The 25,207-nt window shown below is 40.0% G+C and overlaps 1 protein-coding gene across 5 annotated transcripts in view; it reads right to left on the reverse strand.

The window, feature by feature from the left end:
• PLA2G4C (phospholipase A2 group IVC) overlaps nucleotides 1-25,207 on the reverse strand; it is a 177,780-nt gene that overhangs the window by 17,189 nt on the left and 135,384 nt on the right. For all 5 annotated transcript variants that reach the window (XM_077297850.1, XM_077297860.1, XM_077297869.1 and 2 more), the window contains 2 exons: nucleotides 15,665-15,816; nucleotides 6,567-6,741 (listed from right to left, as the gene is read on the reverse strand). In XM_077297850.1, the coding sequence (XP_077153965.1) occupies nucleotides 6,567-6,741; nucleotides 15,665-15,816 (327 nt within the window). The remainder of the gene's footprint in view (nucleotides 1-6,566; nucleotides 6,742-15,664; nucleotides 15,817-25,207) is intronic.

A 25,207-nucleotide genomic window follows, 5' to 3' on the forward strand; every position in this document is an offset into this window, starting at 1 on the left:
TGCCATAGACCAGGTAGGTGAAGCCCACGATTCGCTGGAGCGGAAAGTTCCATGGATCAGCGATGTCGGGAGACAATACCCTGTCAGTCCCTGAAGGGCTATCAATAAACCTGCGTCCCAAGCTCCCGCCCTTACAAGGGCAGTCCACAGCTACCCCTAAGCAAATTAATGCCCTGCACTCTCCCTATTGAAGTGTCCCACACTTCAATAGGGAGAGTGCAGGGCATTAATTTGCTTAGGGGTAGCTGTGGACTGCCCTTGTAAGGGCGGGAGCTTGGGACGCAGGTTTATTGATAGCCCTTCAGGGACTGACAGGGTATTGTCTCCCGACATCGCTGATCCATGGAACTTTCCGCTCCAGCGAATCGTGGGCTTCACCTACCTGGTCTATGGCATTTGGTGAGATCATTCCTGTTTTAATCTTTATGATTTTCATCTTATTTTGCTTTCATCCCACCTGCCTAGTATCAATTCTTTGATACCTGTTGATACTTTTACAATAAGATTACCTGACATAATAATTTTGCACCTTGAGGTGCCTTTATTATTGACTTTAGGTATCTTAATTTTTGGGACAGTGCATCTTACATGTACAACTACTGTTCCAATCACAATTTATTAATACCATCTATTGATACATTACCATACAGGCTGTATCATTTGGTACCTTTTTGAGGTGATTTTTTTGTTTTTTTGTTTGTTTTTGGTGTTTTATCTCCTTTAATAATAAAGGTTATGTTTTAATTCCTACTACAGCTTTGTTCCTATAATATTGGTGGGATTTTGTTGGATTATTCCAAATAGATATTTAGAATTGCTGTTTTTGTGTGTGGGCTAAGGTGGTTTCTAAACTTGATCTTAGAGGGGTTTTCAATTTGATACGCATCTGGAAGGGTGATGAGCGGAAAACTGTGTTTTTAATGTCTGAGGGTCTTTCTGAATACCTTGTCATGCCTTTTGGATTATCTAATGCACCTGCTGTGCTTCAAAGTTTTATGAAACATATATTTTCTGATTGCGTTGGAAGATATGTTGTGATTTACCTTCATGACATTCTAATTTTCTCACCAGATATGGACACTCACCAGGAACATGTCTGTTTTGTGTTACAGAGATTGAGGGAGAACTCTAAGTATGTTAAATTATATAAATTTGCTTCTTTTCTGTTCAGGAAATCTCTTTATTGGTTTGGTTGCTGGGTGCAATCAGGCCTTCAAAAGATTAAAAGAGTGTATTATATCTGCACCCATTCTGATCAAACCTGATCTTCAAAAAACGTTTATTGTGGAGTTGGACGCTTCAGAGATAGGGGTGGGAGCAGTCTTATCGCAGGGGCCCAAAACTCTGACTAATCTGAGTCCATGTGCTTTTTTTTCTAAAATATTTTCACCGAGAGAAATTATGATGCTGGGAATCGGAAGCTACTTGCTGTCAAATTGGCCTTTGAGGAATGGAAGCATTTTTTGGAGGGGGCAGTTCATCCAGTTACGGTGATCACTGATCACAAGAATTTAGCTTACATTGAATCGGCTAAAAAGTTAACTGCTAGACAGGCCAGATGGTCCTTGTTTTTCTCTCAGTTTAATTTTTCTATTATATTCAGGCCAGGGTTTAAGAATGTGAAAGCGGATGCATTATTTTGTAGTCTAGATTCCATTTCTAGTCCAGAAACTCCATCCTTCATTATTCCTCAGGGTATTGTGGTTTCTATGGCAACTTCAGAATTGGAAAAAGAAATTCATAAAGTCCAGTCGCTGACTCTTTCTACGTCCACAGGGTCCAAATTATTTGTGCTTGTGTACATAAGATTGCGGGTGTTACAGGAATTTCATGATTCCGTTTTAAATGGTTACCTTGGGGATACTGCTACATGGAAAGCCGTTGCTAGCCTTTTTTGGTGGCCGTCCATGCATAATGATATTAAAGATTTTGCATCTGCTTGTGAAAGTCAGTCATGGCTGGCCGGCTGGGAAATTGGCTCCATTGCCTATTCCAGAAAGACCATGGACTCATTTGTCCCTGGATTTCATTACAGATTTGCGTCTTGTCTCATGCGTAGATTGCTATCTAGGTGGTTGTTGATCGATTCAGCAAACAAGCTCATTTTGTTCCTTTGTCAGGGTTACCTTATGCAGAGACACTCTCCAGGTTGTTTATTTCTCATATTGTAAGGTTACATGGGATTCCTCTGAACATTGTGTCTGATAGGGGCGTACAATTTGTCTCTAAATTTTGGAGAGATTTTTACAGTAAACTAGGGATTGACTTCTCATTTTCATCTGCTTATCACCCTGAAATCAATGGTCAGACTTAGAGGATAAATCCATCTTTTAACAAATTTTAAGGTGCTGTGTGACAGCTCGACAGGTGAACTGGTCTTAATTTTTACCTCTTGCTGAGTTTGTTTTTAACAGTTGAGTAAATCAATCTACCGGAACTTCACCGTTCTTCTGTAATTAAGGTTTTCATCCCCATTTTGTTGAATTTTCTAGGATTAGTTCTGAATGCCCTGGGGTGGAGATCACCGTACAGAGACTTGGGGATGTTCAAAAGAATGGAAGGAGGTTCTAAAGAATATTGGGACTGCCCAGATTATCAAAAATGGAAAGGTCGATAGAAGACATTCGATGGGTCCTGTTTTTAAGATTGGGGATAAGGTTTTGTTGTCTTCTAGGACCATTAAACTTAAAGTGCCATTGGCGAAGTTGAGTCCAAAGTTTATTGATCCATATGAGATCCTAGAGGTAGTCAATTCTGTGGCATTTAGATCAAGCTTCCTCCATCCCTTCGCATCCCTAAATTATTACATAAATCCCTATTAAAAGAGCATGTCCCTTCTACATTGTCTCCCTCATCCCGCCTCTTCTGCTTTCAGTAGACGGTGGTCTGGAGTATGAGGTTCAAAGAGTTGTGGATTCTCGGAGGGTCCGTTATTCTCTCCAGTACCTCATCCACTGGAGGTGATACAGACCAGAGGAAAGATCCTGGTTCCCTTTTCGAGATGTGAAGGCTGATCCGTTAGTTATGGCCTTCTATTTAAAATTTCCTGTCCAGTGCCCCCCCAGAATAGGGGTTACTGTCATGGTTCCACCCCTCAGAGTGTCTGGGATGCAGTTACTGACAGCTCGGCCATCCAATCTGGTTCTGTTTAAGACATACCCTCCTGGCTTCTGACTTTGGACTCCTTGAACATTTTGACTCATGGCTTGGCTGTGAGAAGTAACTAGCGTCAAACATATCCCTAACCTGTCTCATGTGAAGATAATTCATACTGTCCCACAATGATTCTAATGATTTGGAGAGCAGTCACATCAGTGACTCACACAGAGACCATTGCCGTAAGTGAGGTCACAGGGGTTCATCCAGTTAGAACTTCAGTGAACTTTCTCACAGCATCTCAGCTGCTAGACACTGTAGGAGCAATTACTCTCCCGAGGCAGTGTGTTCCGGCCATATGACCCGGGCCAATTTGACCATGGACGGAATATTTACAGCGCAGGAGTGACAGATGAATACTCCCATCTCCTGCTCCTGCTGTCACTGTTATTAGCAGCAGCAGGGGTAGGCTGATAGGAGTAACAGTCCCATCAGCCACCGCCTGTTGTCTCTTTTATTACTTAAATGTAACTCTCATCATTCTCCCCTGCTCGTGCCGATCGCCGGCAGAGCAGGAAAGAATGAGGAGAGCCGTGTTCAGCACCCGGCGCCGGGGAACAGCGCTTATTGTAACGCTTCTTACCCGGCGCCGATGTGTGTCACATAGATGACATCCATGTCTGTTCTGTTTATGCAGGTGTGCGGGACATTTTACGGCCCGTGCTGACATTAAAAAATGGACATGTCAGCGTGTTTTGCCTACATACACATGGTCCGTGGAAACACACTGACATGTGCACAGCCCATTCACTTGAATAGGCAAATAGTGATCCATTCCTACCAAGTCGCTCCGCATGGCTAAGTAGCAGTGTACAGCCACATATTGGATATTGCTACATTCAGTAGAAATTGTGGGACAAATTTTGTTGCCATTGTTACCCACTTCTTGTGTGAAAATGTAAAATGTTTGGCTAAAACAAAATTTTGGTGGTAAAAAATGTAGTTATTTTGTCCTCACTGCCCAATGTTATACAATTCTGTGACACATAAATGGTGTCAATATGATCACTGCACCCCTAGACGAATTCATTGAGAGGTGCAGTTCATAAAATCTGGCACCTCATGGGCTCTCCCAGTGGGTCATGGCACCTGCAAACCATAACAGTAAAATCTGCCACTCCTTCACTTCTGATCTCTGCCATGGGCCCAAACAGTGGTTTACCCTCACATATGGGGTATCAGCGTATTCAGGATAAATGGAACAATAACTTTTAGGATCCAATTTCTTCTGTTATACTTGGGAAAATAAAAAAATGGGGGCAAAAAGATCATTTTTGTGAAAAAAAATATGATTTTTTAATTTTATACATTATATTATTATTATTATTATTCTACATTATAAACTTCTGTGATGCACTTGTGGGTTCAAAGTGCTCACCACACATCTAGATAAGTTCCTTAGGGGGTCTAGTTTACAAAATGGTGTCACTTGTGGGGGGGTTTACACTGTTTAGTCACATCAGGGGTTATCCAAACGCGACATGGCATTCGATCTTAATTCCAGCCAATTTTGCGTTAAAAAAGTAAAACGGCGCTCCTTCCATTCCGAGCTCTGCCATGCGCCCAAACAGTGGTTTACCCTCATATATATTGGGTATCAGTATACTCAGGATAAATTGCACAACAACTTTTGGGGTCCAATTTCTCCTGTTACCCTTGGGAAAATAAAAAAATTTTGGTCTGAATCAAATTTTTTGTGAAAAAAAAGCTACCGTATTTTTCGGACTATAAGACGCACCGGACTATAAGGCGCACCCAGGTTTTAGAGGTGGAAAATAGGGAAAAAAATATTTGAAGCAAAAAAAGTGGTAAAATATTTAATAACATACTATTATATGTGGTGTTATTATATATAATAGTATGTTATTATGTTGGAAGCTGCGGGACCAGTGTGGTGTCTGTGAAGTACTATATGAAGATGCTGGAGGGTGAGTATAAGAATGGGGGCACAGGGCTTAAGAAAGCACCACTCCAGCACTGCAAAATAACACTGGAGTGCTGCTTTAAAATCCCATGGGAGAACTATAACTCCCATCATGTCTTGCAGATCCTATGACATGCTGGGAGTTATAGTTCACTAAAGGAGTGGCAGAGTGCTTTATTGTGTTTTGGAAAGACTAACCTCTTAATTGTGGCAGCCAGCCAGCTGTGGTGAGGTAAAAGCATCCCATGGCTGCACACACAGAGCCCTCCCTCTTGTTGCCTTTCACCAGCACAGGTAATGGAAGCATGCAGATTCTAGTGTTGGAGTCTGAAGAACCTGTGATGATGTCAAGAAGAGGGAGGGCTCTGTGCTGCCATGTGATGCTCCAGCCCGCCCACTTCTGACATCACACATGTCCTCCTTGTGCACACTGCACATCACTCAGCTCCAGCCCAGGAAGATACGCAGCGATCTCCTCTCCCCCGGACCCTGCTGCTGCCTCTTCCTCCCCCGGACACACGGATCTCCCCAGCTGCTGCAGGAATCAGCGCTGGGGAATCCATGTGTGTCGCTGCTTAAGTGCAGTATTCATTTGCTGCTCCCGGCTCACTGCTCAGCTGATAGGTGGGCGGGGAGTAGCTAATGAATATTCACTGCACTTAATCATCAGGACCACATGCTTTCCCCAGCAGCTGATTCCCAGCAGTGGGGACATTTTTCTGCCTCCTGAAGTGGGATAACAGTGCGATCCCACTCGCTGCTGCCCCCCTCCCCACATGCTACATCCCTACCATAAGATGCACCCACACTTTCCTCCCAAATTTGGAGGGGAAAAAGTGCGTCTTATGGTCAGAAAAAATACGGTAAATGTTCATTTTCTTTTAAACATTCCAATAAATCCTGTGAAGCACCTGAAGAGTTAATAAACATCTTGAATGTGGTTTTGAGCACCTTGAGGGGTGCAGTTTTTAAAATGGTGTCGTATTTGGGTATTTTCTATCATATAGATTCCTCAAAGTGACTTCAAATGTGAGGTGGTCCCTAAAAAAAATGGTGTTGTAAAAATCAGAAATCGCTGTTTAACTTTTAACCCTTATAACTTCCTAAGAAAGAAAAATTTGGTTCCAAAATTGTGCTGATGTAAAGTAGACATGTGGGAAATGTTACTTATTAAGTATATTGTGTGACATATCTGTGTGATTTAAGGGCATGAAAATTCAAATTTAGAAAATTGCAAAATTTTCAAAATTTTCGCCAAATTTCGTTTTTTTTCACAAATAATCGCAAGTCTTATTAAAGAAATTTTACCCCTATCATGAAGCACAATATGTCACAAAATAACAGTGTCAGAATCACTTGGATCCATTGAATCGTTCCAGAGTTATTACCTCATAAAGGGACAGTGGTCAGAATTGTAAAAATTGGTTTGGTCATTACCATGCAAACCACCCTCGGGGTTAAAGGGGTTAATAGTGGCGAAACCAACCTTCATTGCTTTGGTTGTTAAAAAGAGGAAAATGCATCACATCAGGAGTCCCCTTGCCATCTCCTTCAAACACATAGCAACTTTGAGATGGCACTTCAGATTCTCTATCTTCTATGTCTATGTTAGCAAAGGGGATTTCATTTATTTTGCAATATTCTTCTGTGGCTTTGAGTGTCTGAAAGTAAGAACAAAATAGGTCAGGAAAAAAAAATTACGCCACATTCATGAATATTACATGAATACATGTATAGCAAATCTCTGGTCAGTATTGATTTCACATTCCCTATAAATATACAGGTCCTTCTCAAAAAATTAGCATATAGTGTTAAATTTCATTATTTACCATAATGTAATGATTACAATTAAACTTTCATATATTATAGATTCATTATCCACCAACTGAAATTTGTCAGGTCTTTTATTGTTTTAATACTGATGATTTTGGCCTACAACTCCTGATAACCCAAAAAACCTGTCTCAATAAATTAGCATATCAAGAAAAGGTTCTCTAAACGACCTATTACCCTAATCTTCTGAATCAACTAATTAACTCTAAACACATGCAAAAGATACCTGAGGCTTTTAAAAACTCCCTGCCTGGTTCATTACTCAAAACCCCCATCATGGGTAAGACTAGCGACCTGACAGATGTCAAGAAGGCCATCATTGACACCCTCAAGCAAGAGGGTAAGACCCAGAAAGAAATTTCTCAACAAATAGGCTGTTCCCAGAGTGCTGTATCAAGGCACCTCAATGGTAAGTCTGTTGGAAGGAAACAATGTGGCAGAAAACGCTGTACAACGAAAAGAGGTGACCGGACCCTGAGGAAGATTGTGGAGAAGGACCGATTCCAGACCTTGGGGAACCTGAGGAAGCAGTGGACTGAGTCTGGTGTGGAAACATCCAGAGCCACCGTGCACAGGCGTGTGCAGGAAATGGGCTACAGGTGCCGCATTCCCCAGGTAAAGCCACTTTTGAACCATAAACAGCGGCAGAAGCGCCTGACCTGGGCTACAGAGAAGCAGCACTGGACTGTTGCTAAGTGGTCCCAAGTACTTTTTTCTGATGAAAGCAAATTTTGCATGTCATTCGGAAATCAAGGTGCCAGAGTCTGGAGGAAGACTGGGGAGAAGGAAATGCCAAAATGCCTGAAGTCCAGTGTCAAGTACCCAGTCAGTGATGGTGTGGGGTGCCATGTCAGCTGCTGGTGTTGGTCCACTGTGTTTCATCAAGGGCAGGGTCAATGCAGCTAGCTATCAGGAGATTTTGGAGCACTTCATGCTTCCTGGCACCTGCTCAGAGTGCCAAAACCACTGGTAAATGGTTTACTGACCATGGTATTACTGTGCTCAATTGGCCTGCCAACTCTCCTGACCTGAACCCCATAGAGAATCTGTGGGATATTGTGAAGAGAAAGTTGAGAGACGCAAGACCCAACACTCTGGATGAGCTTAAGGCCGCTATTGAAGCATCCTGGGCCTCCATAACATCTCAGCAGTGTCACAGGCTGATTGCCTCCATGCCACGCCGCATTGAAGCAGTCATTTCTGCCAAAGGATTCCCGACCAAGTATTGAGTACATAACTGAACATTATTATTTGATGGTTTTTTTGTTTGTTATTAAAAAACACTTTTATTTGATTGGACGGTTGAAATATGCTAATTTATTGAGACAGGTTTTTTGGGTTATCAGGAGTTGTAGGCCAAAATCATCAGTATTAAAACAATAAAAGACCTGACAAATTTCAGTTGGTGGATAATGAATCTATAATATATGAAAGTTTAATTGTAATCATTACATTATGGTAAATAATGAAATTTAACACTATATGCTAATTTTTTGAGAAGGACCTGTATAAATATGTGTTTATATCCAAATGGACACAGACCTTTGAATAGAATAATTAAATTACTATGATTAATTATATACATATTTGAATAAAGATTGCAATTCAGGAAATGTACATAATATATTAACAAATTTACTTCTTATGTTAATTCATTCTACATTGTTAAAAGAAATGGTTAATCTTCATTTTCAAATAACAGAATAACAGAAAAATAAGTATTGTGCAAGATGTTATAATCTGGGTCTCCTTTAGCACGATTTCCCGTACATTCCACATAGTAGTGGTCAGCAATTCCTGGAATCGTCAAGGACATTAGTTGTTTTTCACTAGATTAACAATATGTTTCTGTTTTTGTCTGTATCCACCTAAAAATCCTGAATAGGGTTGAGCGAAACAGATCGGCCAATTTCAAAAGTCGCCGACTTTTGGGAAAGTCGGGTTTCGTGAAACCCGACCCGATCTCACTGTGGGATCGGGTCGGCGGTCGGCGATATTCGCTCCAAAGTCGGGTTTCGTTATATATATATATACCATATATATATATATATATATATATATATATATATATATATATATATATGTCATTGAGACACATATATATATATATATATATTTATATTTATATTTACGTCAGCGCGATATATGTGAAAAGCCGGTAATTCAATTGCGGGCTTTTCATTTCTCCTGCCTAAACCCGACATGATATGAGACATGGTTTACATACAGTAAACCATGTCATATCCCCCTTTTTTTTGCAAATTCCACACTACTAATGTTAGTAGTGTGTATGTGCAAAATTTCGGCGCTGTAGCTATTAAATTTAAGGGTTAAATAGCGGAAAAAATTGGCGTGGGCTCCCGCGCAATTTTCTCCGCCAGAGTGGTAAAGCCAGTGACTGAGGGCAGATATTAATAGCCTAGAGAGGGTCCATGGTTATTGGCCCCCCCTGGCTACAAACATCTGCCCCCAGCCACCCCAGAAAAGGCACATCTGGAAGATACGCCAATTCTGGCACTTGGCCTCTCTCTTCCCACTCCCGTGTAGCGGTGGGATATGGGGTAATGAAGGGTTAATGCCACCTTGCTATTGTAAGGTGACATTAAGCCAGATTAATAATGGAGAGGTGTCAATTATGACACCTATCCATTATTAATCCAATTGTATGAAAGGGCTAAAAAACGCGGTGATGCGCCCTCTGCTGGATGTCCTCATGAACTGCAGCCTGGGAACTTTTTCCCACGCTCGACGTCATATGAGGACATCCAGCAGAGGGCGCATCACCGCGACTGAAGGTAACTATAGGTCATTGACCTACATTTCCTTCATTCCCCGGGGTTTACAGGCACGAGCACAGCTGCATTAGCAGAGCTCCTGCCTGTAAAATATTTTAACCCCTTCAGATGGATTTACCTCGTGGGATGTTACAGATCATCGGAGGGTATGTATATTGTTGGTTTATTATTTTGCAAAGCGAGGGTCTTCATGTGGATTGAGAGAGCAATAAAATATTAAAACAACCTGTGTGTTTAATTTCATTAAAATACTTTTTAATAATGTGTGTGTGTTTTTTTTAACCATTTCATACAATTGGATTAATAATTGATAGGTGTCATAATTGACGCCTGTCCATTATTAATCTGGCTTAATGTCACCTTACAATAGCAAGGTGGCATTAACCCTTCATTACCCCATATCCCACCGCTACACGGGAGTGGGAAGAGAGTGGCCAAGTGCCAGAATAGGCGCATCTTCCAGATGTGCCTTTTCTGGGGTGGCTGGGGCAGATGTTTTTAGCCAGGGGGGGCCAATAACCATGGACCCTCTCTAGGCTATTAACATCTGCCCTCAGTCACTGGCTTTACCACTCTGGCAGAGAAAATTGCGCGGGAGCCCACGCCAATTTTTTCAGCGATTTAACCCTTAAATTTAATAGCTACAGCGCCGAAATTTTGCACATACACACTACTAACATTAGTAGTGTGGAATATGCAACAAAAAGGGGGATATGACATGGTTTACTGTATGTAAACCATGTCTCATATCATGTCGGGTTTAGGCAGGAGAAATGAAAAGCCGGCAATTGAATTACCGGCTTTTCACATATATCGCGCTGAAGTAAATATAAAAATATATAGATTTTCCATTACCTTGCATTGGGTTTCGTGTTTCGGCCGATCCCCGACCCCGACTTTTCAAGAAGATCGGCCGATTTCACTCGACTCGACTTTTGAGAACGTCGGGTTTCGTGAAACCCGACTCGACCTCAAAAAAGGAAAAGTCGCTCAACCCTAATCCTGAATATTCAGCCAAAATCTCATAAAACGCAGACATGTGCAATGCACCCCCACATTCTTCTCATGTAATCTATCTTGTATCCCAGGATGTGTTTGACAATCCTTTGTATAATCTATATTCTTGCCAATTTATTATGTAACTCTATATTTCCTTTTGATCTTTGGGCTTTAAAAAGGCCAGGCCCTGAAAATAAAGACCAGAGACTATTTGGACAGACAACGAGCAGTGTGTCTCTCTGATTATTGCTTCATTCCTTGGGTACCTAAGAGACAGAACACCTGAGTAGGTTAGAAATCCCGTCTCTAACATAAAAATTCACAAAAGGATGGTCAAAGGTGTGCTTACATGGCTTAAAGTTTACATAATTGTTTTACAACATTTTCTGGACCAAATAAAGCATTGGAGCAGTAACATGAAATATAAAGCGAACCATTCACATCCCACAAAGTTATGGTTTAAAGGCAGCTTGTCAGGTCTCCCATGCCCCCAATCCAGCAGCAATCCCCTATGTATGATTAAATTATTAAATTGCCTGCCTAACTAGCCCTGTAGTTAGCACCGCCTTCATGTGATTACTTGTGCTGGGATGAATTCATTATTGATAAGGATGGTAGTTGCCAGTTGCAGTTGCCATAGGAGAATAGAGCAGAGCCCTGTCCTTGGGCCAAGATAGGTGCCTAACAGGTGTCATCATCATAGTCATACATAACTACTGCTTATGGTACTCAGACTACTCTTCAGCCAAACCTTTGGATTTCTGTCCATGATAATGCGTTGAGGAAACAGGGTTAGACTACTCTTCAGCCACACCGCTGGATTTCTGTCCATGATAATGCGTTGAGGAAACAGGCTTATGTTACCAGTCATCTGCTTGTAAGCTAACTCAATTCCTATCTTGACATGTGGCTGGCTGTGCAGTTTCTGCTCACACTTTGTGCTCTTTAGAGCTCAAAAGATAGCAGACTTCATGTTTTGAGCTCTAAAGTGTACTCCACTCCTACTCCTGTAGCAGCAATTCTGGACACGGAGAATACTAATCTTTCAAGTCTCACTGTGTGAATGTTTTGAATGCTGACAAGTGACAACCAATTTACTTTGTTGCAACCTGCTGCAATTCAATGTTTTATATGTTAGAGCATTTATATTAGCAATGTAAATAGGTGATAAATCATGTCATGCAGCAGGCAAATTGAATGAAATCTGCCATTGGCAACTGATAAAGCTAAAGTAACCCAGGATCCAAAGAGGCTACTGAATTTTTCATTAGAGAGAACTGTGGCAAGTGAATTTCCTTCATATTTACCGTGCCTTGCGAAAGTATTTGGCCCCCTGGAACTTTTCAACCTTTTCCCACATATCATGCTTCAAGCATAAAGATACCAAATGTCAATTTTTGGTAAAGAATCAACAACAAGTGGAACACAATTGTGAAGTTGAACGAAATTTATTGGTTATTTTAAATTTTTGTGGAAATTCAAAAACTGAAAAGTGGGGCGTGCAATATTATTTGGCCCCTTTAACTTAATACTTTGTTGCGCCACCTTTTGCTGCGATTACAGCTGCAAGTTGCTTGGGGTATCTCTCTATCAGTTTTGTACATTGAGAGACTGAAATTCTTGCCCATTCTTCCTTGGCAAACAGCTCGAGCTCAGTGAGGTTTGATGGAGATCGTTTGTGAACATTAGTTTTAAGCGCTTTCCACAGATTCTCGATTGGATTGAGGTCTGGACTTTGACTTGGCCTTTCTAACACCTGGATATGTTTATTTGTGAACCATTCCATTGTAGATTTTGCTTTATGTTTGGGGTCATTGTCTAGTTGGACGACAAATCTCAGGTCACTGGTCTTTTGCAGACTCCAACAGGTTTTCTTCAAGAATGGTCCTGTATTTGGCTCCATCCATCTTCCCATCAATTTTTACCATCTTCCCTGACCCTGCTGAAGAAAAGCAGGCCCAAATCATGATGTTGCCACCACCATGTTTGACAGAGGGGATGGTGTGTTCAGGGTGATGAGACAAATCTCAGGTCACTGGTCTTTTGCAGACTCCAACAGGTTTTCTTCAAGAATGGTCCTGTATTTGGCTCCATCCATCTTCCCATCAATTTTTACCATCTTCCCTGACCCTGCTGAAGAAAAGCAGGCCCAAATCATGATGTTGCCACCACCATGTTTGACAGAGGGGATGGTGTGTTCAGGGTGATGAGCTGTGTTGCCTTTTCGCCAAACATATCGTTTGGCATTGTTGCCAATAAGTTCGATTTTGGTTTCATCTGACCAGAGCACCTTCTTCCACATGTTTGGTATGTCTCCCAGGTGGCTTGTTGCAAACTTTAAACAACACTTTTTATGGACATCTTTGAGAAATGGCTTTCTTCTTGCCACTCTTCCATAAAGACCAGATTTGTGCAGTATACGACTGATTGTTGTCCTATGGACAGACTGTCCCACCTCAGCTGTAGATCTCTGCAGTTCATCCATAGTGATCATAGGCCTCTTGGCTGCATCTCTTCTCCTTGTTTGAGATGAAAGTTTAAAGGGACGTCCGGGTCTTGGTAGATTTGCAGTGGTATGATACTCCTTCCGTTTCAATGTGATCGCTTGCACAGTGCTCCTTGGGATGTTTAAAGTTTTGGAAATCATTTTGTATCCAAATCTGGCTTTAAACTACTCCACAACGGTATCACGGACCTGCCTGTTGTGTTCCTTGGTCTTCATGATGCGCTCTGTGCTTCAAACAGAACCCCGAGACTATCACAGAGCAGGTGCATTTATATGGAGACTTGATTACACACAGGTGGATTATATTTCTTATCATTAGGCATTTAGGACAACATTGGATCATTCAGAGATCCACAATGAACCTCTGGAGTGAGTTTGCTGCACTGAAAGTAAAGGGGTCGAATAATATTTCACGCCCCACTTTTCAGTTTTTGATTTTCCACAAAAATTTAAAATAACCAATAAATTTTGTTCAACTTCACAATTGTGTTCCACTTGTTGTTGATTCATCACCAAAAATTTACATTTGGTATCTTTATGCTTGAAGCATGATATGTGGAAAAAGGTTGAAAAGTTCCAGGGGGCCGAATACTTTCGTAAGGCACTGTATCTAGGAGAAAGCACAAGCATGCAAAAGGGGATGGAGAGAGAAAATCAATTTCTTCATGTTCATTACTGCCCTGCATCTGTTGGGGACTCTCAAAATCAATGTTCCATGAAATAGGATGTGGAGAGGGAGGAGAGGAATAGGATGAGAAGCAGTTGCATGTGGAGTGGAATATTGAGTTTTCTTGGGCACAAATAGGGGATGAGGCTGCCAGTGAAATTGATAATGACTCCTCTGGTCATGACATCCATCAGTCGTGGGGAAGGGAGGGTGCGTAAAGTGAACCAATGGGGTCCTTGGTTGTGCTGTAGACTATGGCAAGCTGTATACTTCCTTTTGGGATGACAAGTGTCATTAGCATCAAGCAAAGCGATGAGTATTGAATAGCCATGCCATTAGACAATCAGTATAATAGCAAAAATGTCGCCAAGCTCACACTTGCCAACCAGTGAGTGGACAGCGGTCTCCGGGTCAGACATGCGCATACCCATTGCTCTTTTATGTGCCAGCACTAGGGCTACAACAAATAGCTGAGGCAGTAGTAATTACAGTATATATGATGTGTGCGAGATGCATATCTGCCATTGCACCAACTTCACACACTTCAGCAAACTTCTACACTGTTCTGCTGCCAATGCCCCACCCCCAACTGGGCTATTATGTCATCTATACTGTACTGCCAGGGCTGCCGGAGCTGGCCACATGCAGCCAGACATCTTGCCTGCCTAAACGACCTAACGAGAAAAAGAATCTCAAAGCAGGAATTATTTCTTCATTCATTTTTTTTGTCGTCACAACATTGCAATAAAATGCAATAAGAGTCGATCAAATCTTGGTATCTACCCCAAAATGATATCAGTAAAAAAAACCTTACACAGCCACATATCCTAAAAACTGAAAATGTTATGATCATTGGAAAATGGTGACCCAAGCAAAAATGTTTAGTTTTCTCAAATTTCCACATTTTTTTTGCAGCACTTAAATAAAAAAAATCTATACATATTTGGCATCTGTGCAATCCTACTGACCTGGAGAATAATATTGTCAGGCCAGTTTCACTATATAGTGAGCCTAGTAAATAAAAAAAACTCCAAAACAATTGTGGAATTGCACTTTTTTTGCAATTTCAACGCACTTGGAATAGTTTTCTCACTTACCAGTGCATCACATGATAAAATGAACAGTGTCATTGAAAGGTACAACTTATAATGCACAAAGTAAGCCCTCATATTGTAATGTGGACAGAAAAATAAAAAAAAATGATGGCTCTGAAGGGGAGGAAAAAACTAAATGGAAAATAATTGGAAATTTGCCGAGATGAGATAAAAAGCCACCTTTATTTTGTAAACAGCAAATCTGTTGATCCAAAATTAGGAATAATGTTTTGGACGGTGTATGAAAAGGCTATAGCTGCTTCATTCAGTCCATAAACCTCTTGCTACTCTCCAAACAGGTATAATTTTTTCAGCATCCCTTGTGATAAAGCAAGACGGACAACTGCCACATCCCAAAAAAGGGAGTAAATTTTTTGAACATTTTTACAATTTGAAAAGCTAAAACAGACAGTTACCACTACTTTCCCATCTCTTTACATATAGCCAGATATGTTTAAAGAGTCTGTGTTTGAGGTCTGATGGGATTATTTTGAACCCCTTTTGAGTTCAGACAGGTGCACATATTTTTGAGCAATTAAAAGCTTAACAGTACTTGTGATTTGCAGCAAATTGTAGATATCTGAATTTCAGCAAATCGATTTGCTGCAAATCAATTTTTTGGGAAAGCTCAGATTCGTTCATCTTTGGTACATCACATTTGTAACAAATTCTAGTTGAGAAACCATTTACCAAGAAAGGATCTCCTTCGCTGAAGTCAAAAGACAAAATAAGATCCACTTTGCGATTGGGTGGTAGCATTAATGGGAACGCAGTATTTATTTCCAGTCCGGCATCAACTAGAGATAAGAACTTTTTTTTGCTGAGGTCATCAGGGATATCACCTGAAACATATTAATATAATATTATTTAGTGTTGTTAGCTTAGTAGTAGTGACAGTATAATTCTAGTTAGATAATAGAGGTGGCAGTGTTAGACTTGTGTGGAACAAACGAGCATTTCAGAATATATACATGTCTGAAGTGGTAAAATTTTACATTGTGTTCGGAGAGAGATGTGTCTAAAAGTCAATTATTGGCAATATCTGAGGATAGAAATCCACTTGAAGATGAACACTTGAAGAGATATATTGTATTTAGAGGTTGGAAGTTGGTCATGTGGTGAAAAGTAAAGTTTGCGTTTACGTTATTGAATCTTTAGGGTAATGCAAAGGTGAACCTGGTTGAAAAAAAATCACTGGCTTTGTGGGTGATTGTCAGCCCATAGTGGACGAAGAAGGGTGGCGAAGGACTAATGAGAAGAAAAGCAATTGAGTCAAGTAGTGAAGATAAGGGTAAACCAAAGGTGTGTTACTTTATGTTGGTTTGTTGGTACAATGAGTATTCTAGTCACCTAGTAAGAATATCTTGATGAAAAGCCAATGTTTTGATTGATGTGAAAGGAAGAATAAAATTAGTACTGTAATTACAGATTTTTTTTAGTATTTGCACATCAGTCTTTTGTCCTTAGTGGCCAGGCTTGTTTACGATCATAAAAATGTTATATTTTTCTTTTAATGGCATGGATTGATTAAAGAAGTTGTTCACTACCCTCAGTAACTGATTTCGCCATGAAGGCCAAAAGGATAATGCCTCTAATGAACCTCATATGTTTACATGTATATATACACTCTGCTGTATACAGTGTCTACAGGTACAAGGGAGAGCTCTGGAGAAAGAAATGAGCAGCGAGATGGGAGAGCGGCAGCAGTGAGTGAGCTCTGCAGAATAGAGCCCCGTCCACCCACAGAGCATGAAAGTGATTTCACATCACTTTCCATAGCCAGGAAGTTGAGAAGAAATTGATGTGAAATCACAGGAAGTCAGAAGATTCTCAGCCAGAGATCATGTGGCCAATAGAGCAGCTCCCGTTACAGAAGGATTTAGGAAAGCAAGACATTGACAAGAGAGCTTATCTATGGTAGTTAGTTCACATGAAGGGACTTGTAACGTAGTGGCCAACTCCTTTAAAAATAAATTCAGAAATAAAACACACACTCCCTTCCAGTGACTGCTAATCAGTCACATCTATGGATTTGCAGAGTGCAGATTTTTGCAAAATTAAAGCACAATTCAATTCCACTTGAATATAGTTTCTTTAGAAAGATACAAGAAATCTCCAATAAATAACTCAGATTGTCTCTCTCTCATGTAATTTTTTTTTTAAGATCTGAAACAAATAATGGATTATGTGAATGGGTTAAAAAAGAATAACCTAGCTCCTCTGGAGAAAAGCTAGATTTAAATTTGTGGAATGAACAAAGAGCTAGCACTCGACTGTAGATGGAAGTTGGCGGTGCAAGTGAAAGACCCCAAGAGCTCCAAGAGAATCAAATTACTGCACTCATCATAGTTCAAGTCAAATTTTGCTGAAGTGAATATTTTTATTGAAGGTGAAAACGAAGAAATAAGGCAACAAAAAATTAACGTTTCGGCCACTCGGTGGCCTTGATCACAAATGATGCTGTAACAAAAATAGAAAAACAGTGTATGAACATATAATATATACAGTGCTCAAATGTACAAAATATACAAAATATACAGGGGACTATCCATACAAGTATGGATATAATGGAACACATGTCAACAAATGTCCTTAAAAAGACAAAATAAATTTATCCCAGTCAGAAGACCTATGTTGAATACAAGGACTTTAAAACCAAGAGAGGGTTACTTGAAGATAGTATGTATCTATAGGGAAAGAGATGGTGCAGTAGGTAAAGATGGAATAACGTACCCTTAGTAGGTAATTCGTATAACGTCTTATGATAATAGAGTAGAAAATTCAAAATTAAAGGTGGCCCAGATTTCTCCTGTTCAGAAACAATAGAAAACCATGATATGATATAGATATATAGACTAATGATAGTATAGATAACCCAAAGGTTATCTCATAGAGATGTATGTGACCCGTGGGATTATAACAATGCCGACAATGACAAATATTGTACCACATTTCAGAAAATCCTGAATAAGTGTTCCTTCAATATCATCCTGTTAACTATCGAGTACCTCCAGGAGGCCATAAAGACTACCGAGGAAAAGATTACATCTATTGAGACCCAATTGACTGCAACTCTGAGCAGTGCCGAGTTCTCTACTCTGAAAGGTAAAGTAGACTCCATATTATCCACCCATCAAAAAACTTTGGAAGAGAGAAAGAGATCGAAGTTTCAGAGGGACACTGAGGACTATCTCACAAACAAAGTATACAAATGGGAGGACCCATTTCCCCGCCAAACACGCCAGCGTTTTCGTCGGACACAGGGAGGAAACTATCGCTCAGGGGGTTCCTCACCAGCAGAGGGTTCGTCAGCAGGATCCGGCAGCGAGATTACTTCACCGGGCCCTCGTTTTTTAGGACCAAACGGACACCTACCAGGAGATCGAGGAGGAAAAGCACCAGACCGTCACATGACCTTGAGGTCCCAGGTAGGAGTCCAAACTCGGTAGTCAACATATCTGATTATTCTCTGTCTCCCCTTGAGTTGAAAGTACTTAACATGGGTTTATCTTTTTGTCCTACACCTAGATGGGACGCATTTCAGTTAGAGAAAGACCTTCAATGTTTTTACAGGAGCATTAGGTTGAAGGTACACTTTGATACCAACACCACTGACAGGGGCAACACCTTAGAAATAATACCCGATCACGATTCACCAAAAATTACTATTGATTCCCTGGGACTCAGGAACCCGAGTACTTTTATGCCACCTAAATCCCACCATGCGGTGGAAACATTTATCAGTTTACTGGATAGGGATATCAAGAGCACCATCCATGATCAACGCCTGGGGCTTCTCCCTGTCCAACATAATCTGAGTAACCCCGAGAAACAGGCTCTGGATTCACTGAGCAGGAACAAAAATATCACCATAAAACCGGCGGATAAGGGGGGAGCTACGGTTGTTATGAACAGGAGCCAATACACGGCGGAAATTAGACGTCAACTATCTGATCCCATTACCTACAGAAAATTACATACTGACCCCACGTATGGTATACGCCAGAAAATCAGTACGGTTCTGGATAAACACGTACAGCTCAAAACAATTGATACCAAGACTAGGACATACCTCATAAACCACCATCCGGTTACCCCAGTACTCTATATCCTGCCCAAAATACACAAAAATCTCCATAACCCTCCCGGCCACCCGATAGTGGCATCTACTAACTCTATACTTAATCCGTTGTCCATTTTCCTTGAGAAAATCCTCACACCTCATGCTCGCTCCACAAAGTCCTACATTCTAGACACAGGGGACTTCTTGAACAAAATTCGCAACATCAAAAACGTTCCACCTGATAGTATCTTATGTACTCTAGATGTAAACAGTCTTTACACCTCTATTCAACATGACAGGGGCATTGAAGCAGTAACACTTACCCTTCGTGAGGCTAATGTTGATACGGGTTCACTAAATTTATGTATTGACTTACTGAATCTTGTTCTTAGGGAGAACTTCTTTATGTTTGAGGATGATTTCTTTTTGCAAACATGTGGTACCGCCATGGGGTCCAATGTGGCCCTGGCCTACGCTAATCTATACATGGATCACTTTGAACATACACATGTATACCCTAATCCTGGTTTCCAGCAGAATGCCCTAACATGGCATAGATACATAGACGACATCTTCTGCATTTGGAAAGGGGACCAAACCAGTCTACAAGAATTCTTTAACACAATTAATGAGGTCAGACCCGAATTATCATTTACACTGGTACAACACCATGAGGAAATCGCATTCTTGGACACCAAAATCCTAAAAGACAATTCCGGTAATTTGAGCACTGATTTATATGTAAAACCTACTGATTGCAATAGCTTATTGCTTTACCACAGTTGCCACCCCAAATCTACCCGTGACAGCCTCCCCAGGTCCCAATTCAAGAGGGTAGCCAGGATTGTGTCTAACTCTGAGACCAGAAATACCAGGATTCATGAAATGGCTGATAAATTCAAAGCACGTAATTACCCAACAAGACTTGAGTTGGAATCTTCCAAAGCCCTTTGTGACACTGAGGATACTGTCCTACCGACGTTCAAAAACCCTAGACTCCCGTTCGTCCACAATCACCACCCCACCATGTACAGAATCCATAATCTCATCCGTAGCCATTGGCCACTCTTGACAAAGGCGTATCCACAGATTCCGATCTTCAAAGATCCTCCCCTTATGAGCATGAGACGCCCCCGTAACGTAAGAGACAAGGTAGTGTGAGCCGATCTGGGCACATCTAGAACACCACCACTTAGGACACTTACAGGCCAGAGAAGAACTGGCACATTCCCTTGCCTAAATTGCATGTGTTGCTCAAACATCATAAAAGGCAGTGAAGTCCTACATCCCCGCACTGGTAAGGCCTTTCCCATTAATGAGTATCACACGTGCGAATCTAATTTTGTGATATATATCAAGTGCCCTTGTGGATTACTCTATGTGGGTGAGACCACCCAGGCAATCAGGAATAGAATCTCTAGTCACAAATCCACTATAAGATGTGGCAAGACCTGGCTGCCACTACCTCTGCATTTCAAAGAAGCTCAACATACAGTCGCTCAACTACGGTTTCAGGTTATTGAAAAAGTTAATCGACCTAGGAGGGGGGGTAACCATATTCAGCTGCTTAAACAAAGGGAAACCTTTTGGATTTACAAGTTAGGTACGCTCCACCCTAGAGGTTTGAACAGGGAAATCGATTGGCTAATTTAACCAGTTTTTTATTCTCCCATAGGCGAATTAATCCACCGCCCTGGTGTAAATCGTTTCGCACCCTCGCAGGATGGTAAGATGTATACCTTTTAGGTGCTGGTCAAGTTTCCTTTTTTGCATTTTTGCATTTTTTCATTTTTTATTTTTATTTTTTTATTTTTATTTTTCATTTTTTATTTTTATTTTTTTATTTTTATTTTTTATTTTTTATTTTTATTTTTTATTTTTCTGTTTTGTTTCCATTGTTTCACTGTTTGGATTTCATTTTTTTCATTCATTCATTTCATTTATTTCATTCATTTTTTTATTAATTTCTTTCATTCATTATTTTCATCATTTTTTTCATTAATTTTCATTATTTTCATAATTTTCATTCCTTTCATTCATTATGTCAATTTTTTCATCCCCATTGTTTTCTTTTCATTTTTTCATTCAGTTCTTTTGGCTCATTTTGTCATCTTATTAATCCTATAGTATTATTTTCATTAGTCTCATTTACTTTTGCATATTTAGTTTTTGACCCATTCAACTCAAGGTGCCTCCAGTACTGTGAATAATCAACTATAGTTTGGACTCCTACCATATCTGGCTATAGATATTATGGGCACTACCCCTTTAACGCTGGGTATTAGTTACATTTTGTTATTAATGTATATATTTATATATTCATATATAGTAAGTTTATTTACGTTACGTTTACATCTGTCTATTGCCCATCATTCGGTGCTTCCAATCAGACCACTTTACTGATACTTTACTGATTATCCTCCACATTGTGCTACATCAGGACCTGATGTCTATACATAGAGAGCCCTATATAACCTCTATATCGCCAATGCCAACAGAGTTCCTCTCACGCTACTGCCAAACACGCTTGCCACTACATTACACTGTGCCGGCTCTGCTCTCTCCTTTTGGATACAGCGCATGCGCCGATTTTTCTCCACAGTGCACAGGCGCCAAACTTACAAGCGACCTGTTGGTACTGCGCAGGTGCGGGCGTCCGCACTCACTTACGGTCACAGGACCGATCGATTGTATATATATAACAGCGCTTTTCGTACATGACATTGCCGCCTCCACCGCCAAGACACGTGCTGTGTCGGCGCTTCCCACAGGACCAGCCAAACGGTCTCCTCGGCCCCGGACAGCGCACACACTGCGCCACCAATCCATGTGAGACTACGGCCTCACAGCAGATAAGTACTCCAAGCGATTAACTCCTCTTTTAATATGTCCCTATCCTTAGTCTTTAATAGGCAGATCCACCCTACACTGTGGGTTTAAATCTAGTGTGGAGAACTTTACTTCCACATGGGCTTAAGACTACTAAGGTATAACTACCATGGACGTACATAACATATTGCTTATCTGCACAACTCTAATGCCATGTTCAGCCTGTATATGCATTTATATTGCAGACAATCCCACATACGACAGATGTCTCAAGATCATTGATACTCTGTCCTGGACAGTCTCTATTGAATTTAAAGCCCCTTCTGTCACTATCTGGGTAAATACCTCTCTATGTGCCATGTACTCCCATATACAATCTAGTGTTATAATCCCACGGGTCACATACATCTCTATGAGATAACCTTTGGGTTATCTATACTATCATTAGTCTATATATCTATATCATATCATGGTTTTCTATTGTTTCTGAACAGGAGAAATCTGGGCCACCTTTAATTTTTAATTTTCTACTCTATTATCATAAGACGTTATACGAATTACCTACTAAGGGTACGTTATTCCATCTTTACCTACTGCACCATCTCTTTCCCTATAGATACATACTATCTTCAAGTAACCCTCTCTTGGTTTTAAAGTCCTTGTATTCAACATAGGTCTTCTGATTGGGATAAATTTATTTTGTCTTTTTAAGGACATTTGTTGACATGTGTTCCATTATATCCATACTTGTATGGATAGTCCCCTGTATATTTTGTATATTTTGTACATTTGAGCACTGTATATATTATATGTTCATACACTGTTTTTCTATTTTTGTTACAGCATCATTTGTGATCAAGGCCACCGAGTGGCCGAAACGTTAATTTTTTGTTGCCTTATTTCTTCGTTTTCACCTTCAATAAAAATATTCACTTCAGCAAAATTTGACTTGAACTATGATGAGTGCAGTGATTTGATTCTCTTAGATTTAAATTTGGACTACAGTCAGTTCCCTCCTCTATGACTAATCTTTTTTTTAATCCAATGTTAACCCCTGGTCTAAACCCACACCTTTTTTTGGTGGATCTTAAAGGGATTTTTTACATTAAAACATTTGTGTTCACCATTTAATATATTATTGGATAGACAAGAGTTTATTCAGAAATATGAACCTCTGGTTAGAGAATTCTTACGAATGAACCAAATATTCCATTCTGCTAAGAGACTTATACCAAATAAAAACCCTCTTACCATTTCCAGTTTTGAACAAAAATGTATCAATGATCCTATGGGAAGAGGTGCAATATCTTTTATATACTCAATTATAAGTCCTCCTCATGATGAGAAAAAATTGAATTACATGATAAACTGGGAGAAGGACCTGGGTTTTGAATTATCTACAGAAGACTGGAGATATTGCTGTGATACATTATCTAAAGGTAGTCATCAATCATCTCCGGTGGAGACCTCATTAAAGGTTCTTCATAGGACATATCTTGTTCCATCTAAACTACATAGCATATATCCACATGTATCTGCTCTGTGTTTCCGAGGATTTAACCAACGAGGGGATATGATGCATATATGGTGGACATGTCCCATGGTATAAGACCTCTGGCAAAAAGTTAAACTCCTAGTAGATCAATTGATTGGCAAAAGAATTTGTTTGGATCCAGCTGTTTTCCTACTTGGGGCAAGACACCCCTTACTCTATAAGGGTATGCACAAATTAGTAAACTTTCTCTTTATAGCTACCAAGATTCATATAGCTGCAAAATGGAAATCACCTTCGCTGTCCATATCAGTTGTTAAGGAAAGAATGAGCAATATTATGCTATCTGATCGTATTGAAGCAACCAGAGGTGATACTTGGGATCTCTTTTTCAAACTTTGGAGTCCTTGGATGGATCTGGAGCCAAATATCCAAATATTCCGCCTCTCTCCATAATTCTTTCTATAATATGGTACATTTAGATTGATATACTCTTCAAGGATAAGTTAATGCTACTTTATATACTGTGGAATTTTCATTTGTCTCTTTCCCAGTGTTCTATCCTTCCCCCGTCTCTATCTGGTTCCCCCCTATGTTAATAACATTATTACTATTGTTATAACTCATTGAAGATCCCCTGCGAAGGAATAATATATCTTCCTTTTCCTTTTATGAAAACAATGTATTAAGTTTAAACTGTTTAAATAAAACTTTATTGAAATTAAAAAGAATAACCAATGGACACATGTATGGCTTTGTAATAGTACTTCAAGGAGTGAACCCCTCTCTCTTCAGCCATCTGCACATTGACCTTAGTGATGGTCAATGATGATATGTTTTACTGAGTGCACCAATTATTTTTTGGTTTCTGCCCAAAAGTGTTTTTTTTTAGGGTTTTATTTTATTATTTTTGCGGGATAAGTTACAGTTTTCAATGGCATCATTTTGGGGTATAATTCAGCCTTCATGTGTCTTTAACAGCTGCAGGTGGAGCTGGTCAATCAGTGCCAGCTGGCCAGAAGCGTGTCATTCATCCTGCCCATCGGTGACCCAGTCACGTGTTTGCGAGGCACCGATGGGTTGTAATGACATTCAGGGGTCTGCTGATAACCTCTGTGCCTGCTATTACAATCCTCCTGTGGCCGGCGTTCATAGGAGATTGTGCTGATCCACTGCTATGTATATCACAAGCGATCGGATGATCACAAGTTCAAGTCCCCTAAAAAGACTTTTCAATACAGTAAAAAGTAAAAATATGAAACCCCCCCAACACAAAAGTTTAAATCACCCCTTTTGCCCCATTAAAAATAAAACAATTACAAAAAAATGCACAAATTTGGTATTGCTTCATTTGTAAAAGTCTGATCTATCAAAATATAAAATGAATTAAGCCGATAGGTAAACAGCGTAACAAGAAAAAAATCAAAACACCAGAATTACGTTTTTTTTTACTACTGCAACATTGCAATAAAATGCAATAAAAGGAGATCAAAACATTGTGTCTATCCTAAAATAGTAACAATAAAAATTTCAGTTCAAGGTGCAAAAAAATAAGCCATCAATCAGCCCCAGATCCCAAAAAATTAAAACATTACAAGTATCAGGAAATGGAGACATGAGCAAAAAAATAATTTTCTTACACATTTTCGAAAAATGTTTCAACATTTAAATAAAAAAACTATACATGTTTGGTATCTGTGTAATCATACTGACCTAGAGAATACTATTGCTGGGTCAGTTTTAACATATAGTGAACATAGCAAATAAGCCACCCCCCTAAAAAATTTGTTTTTGCAATTTCAATGCTCTTGAAATTTTTCAATGCTTTCAGTGCTTCATATGATAAAAT

The sequence above is a fragment of the Ranitomeya variabilis genome, chromosome 1 (genome assembly GCF_051348905.1).
Source record: "Ranitomeya variabilis isolate aRanVar5 chromosome 1, aRanVar5.hap1, whole genome shotgun sequence".
Classification (NCBI taxonomy): domain Eukaryota; kingdom Metazoa; phylum Chordata; class Amphibia; order Anura; family Dendrobatidae; genus Ranitomeya; species Ranitomeya variabilis.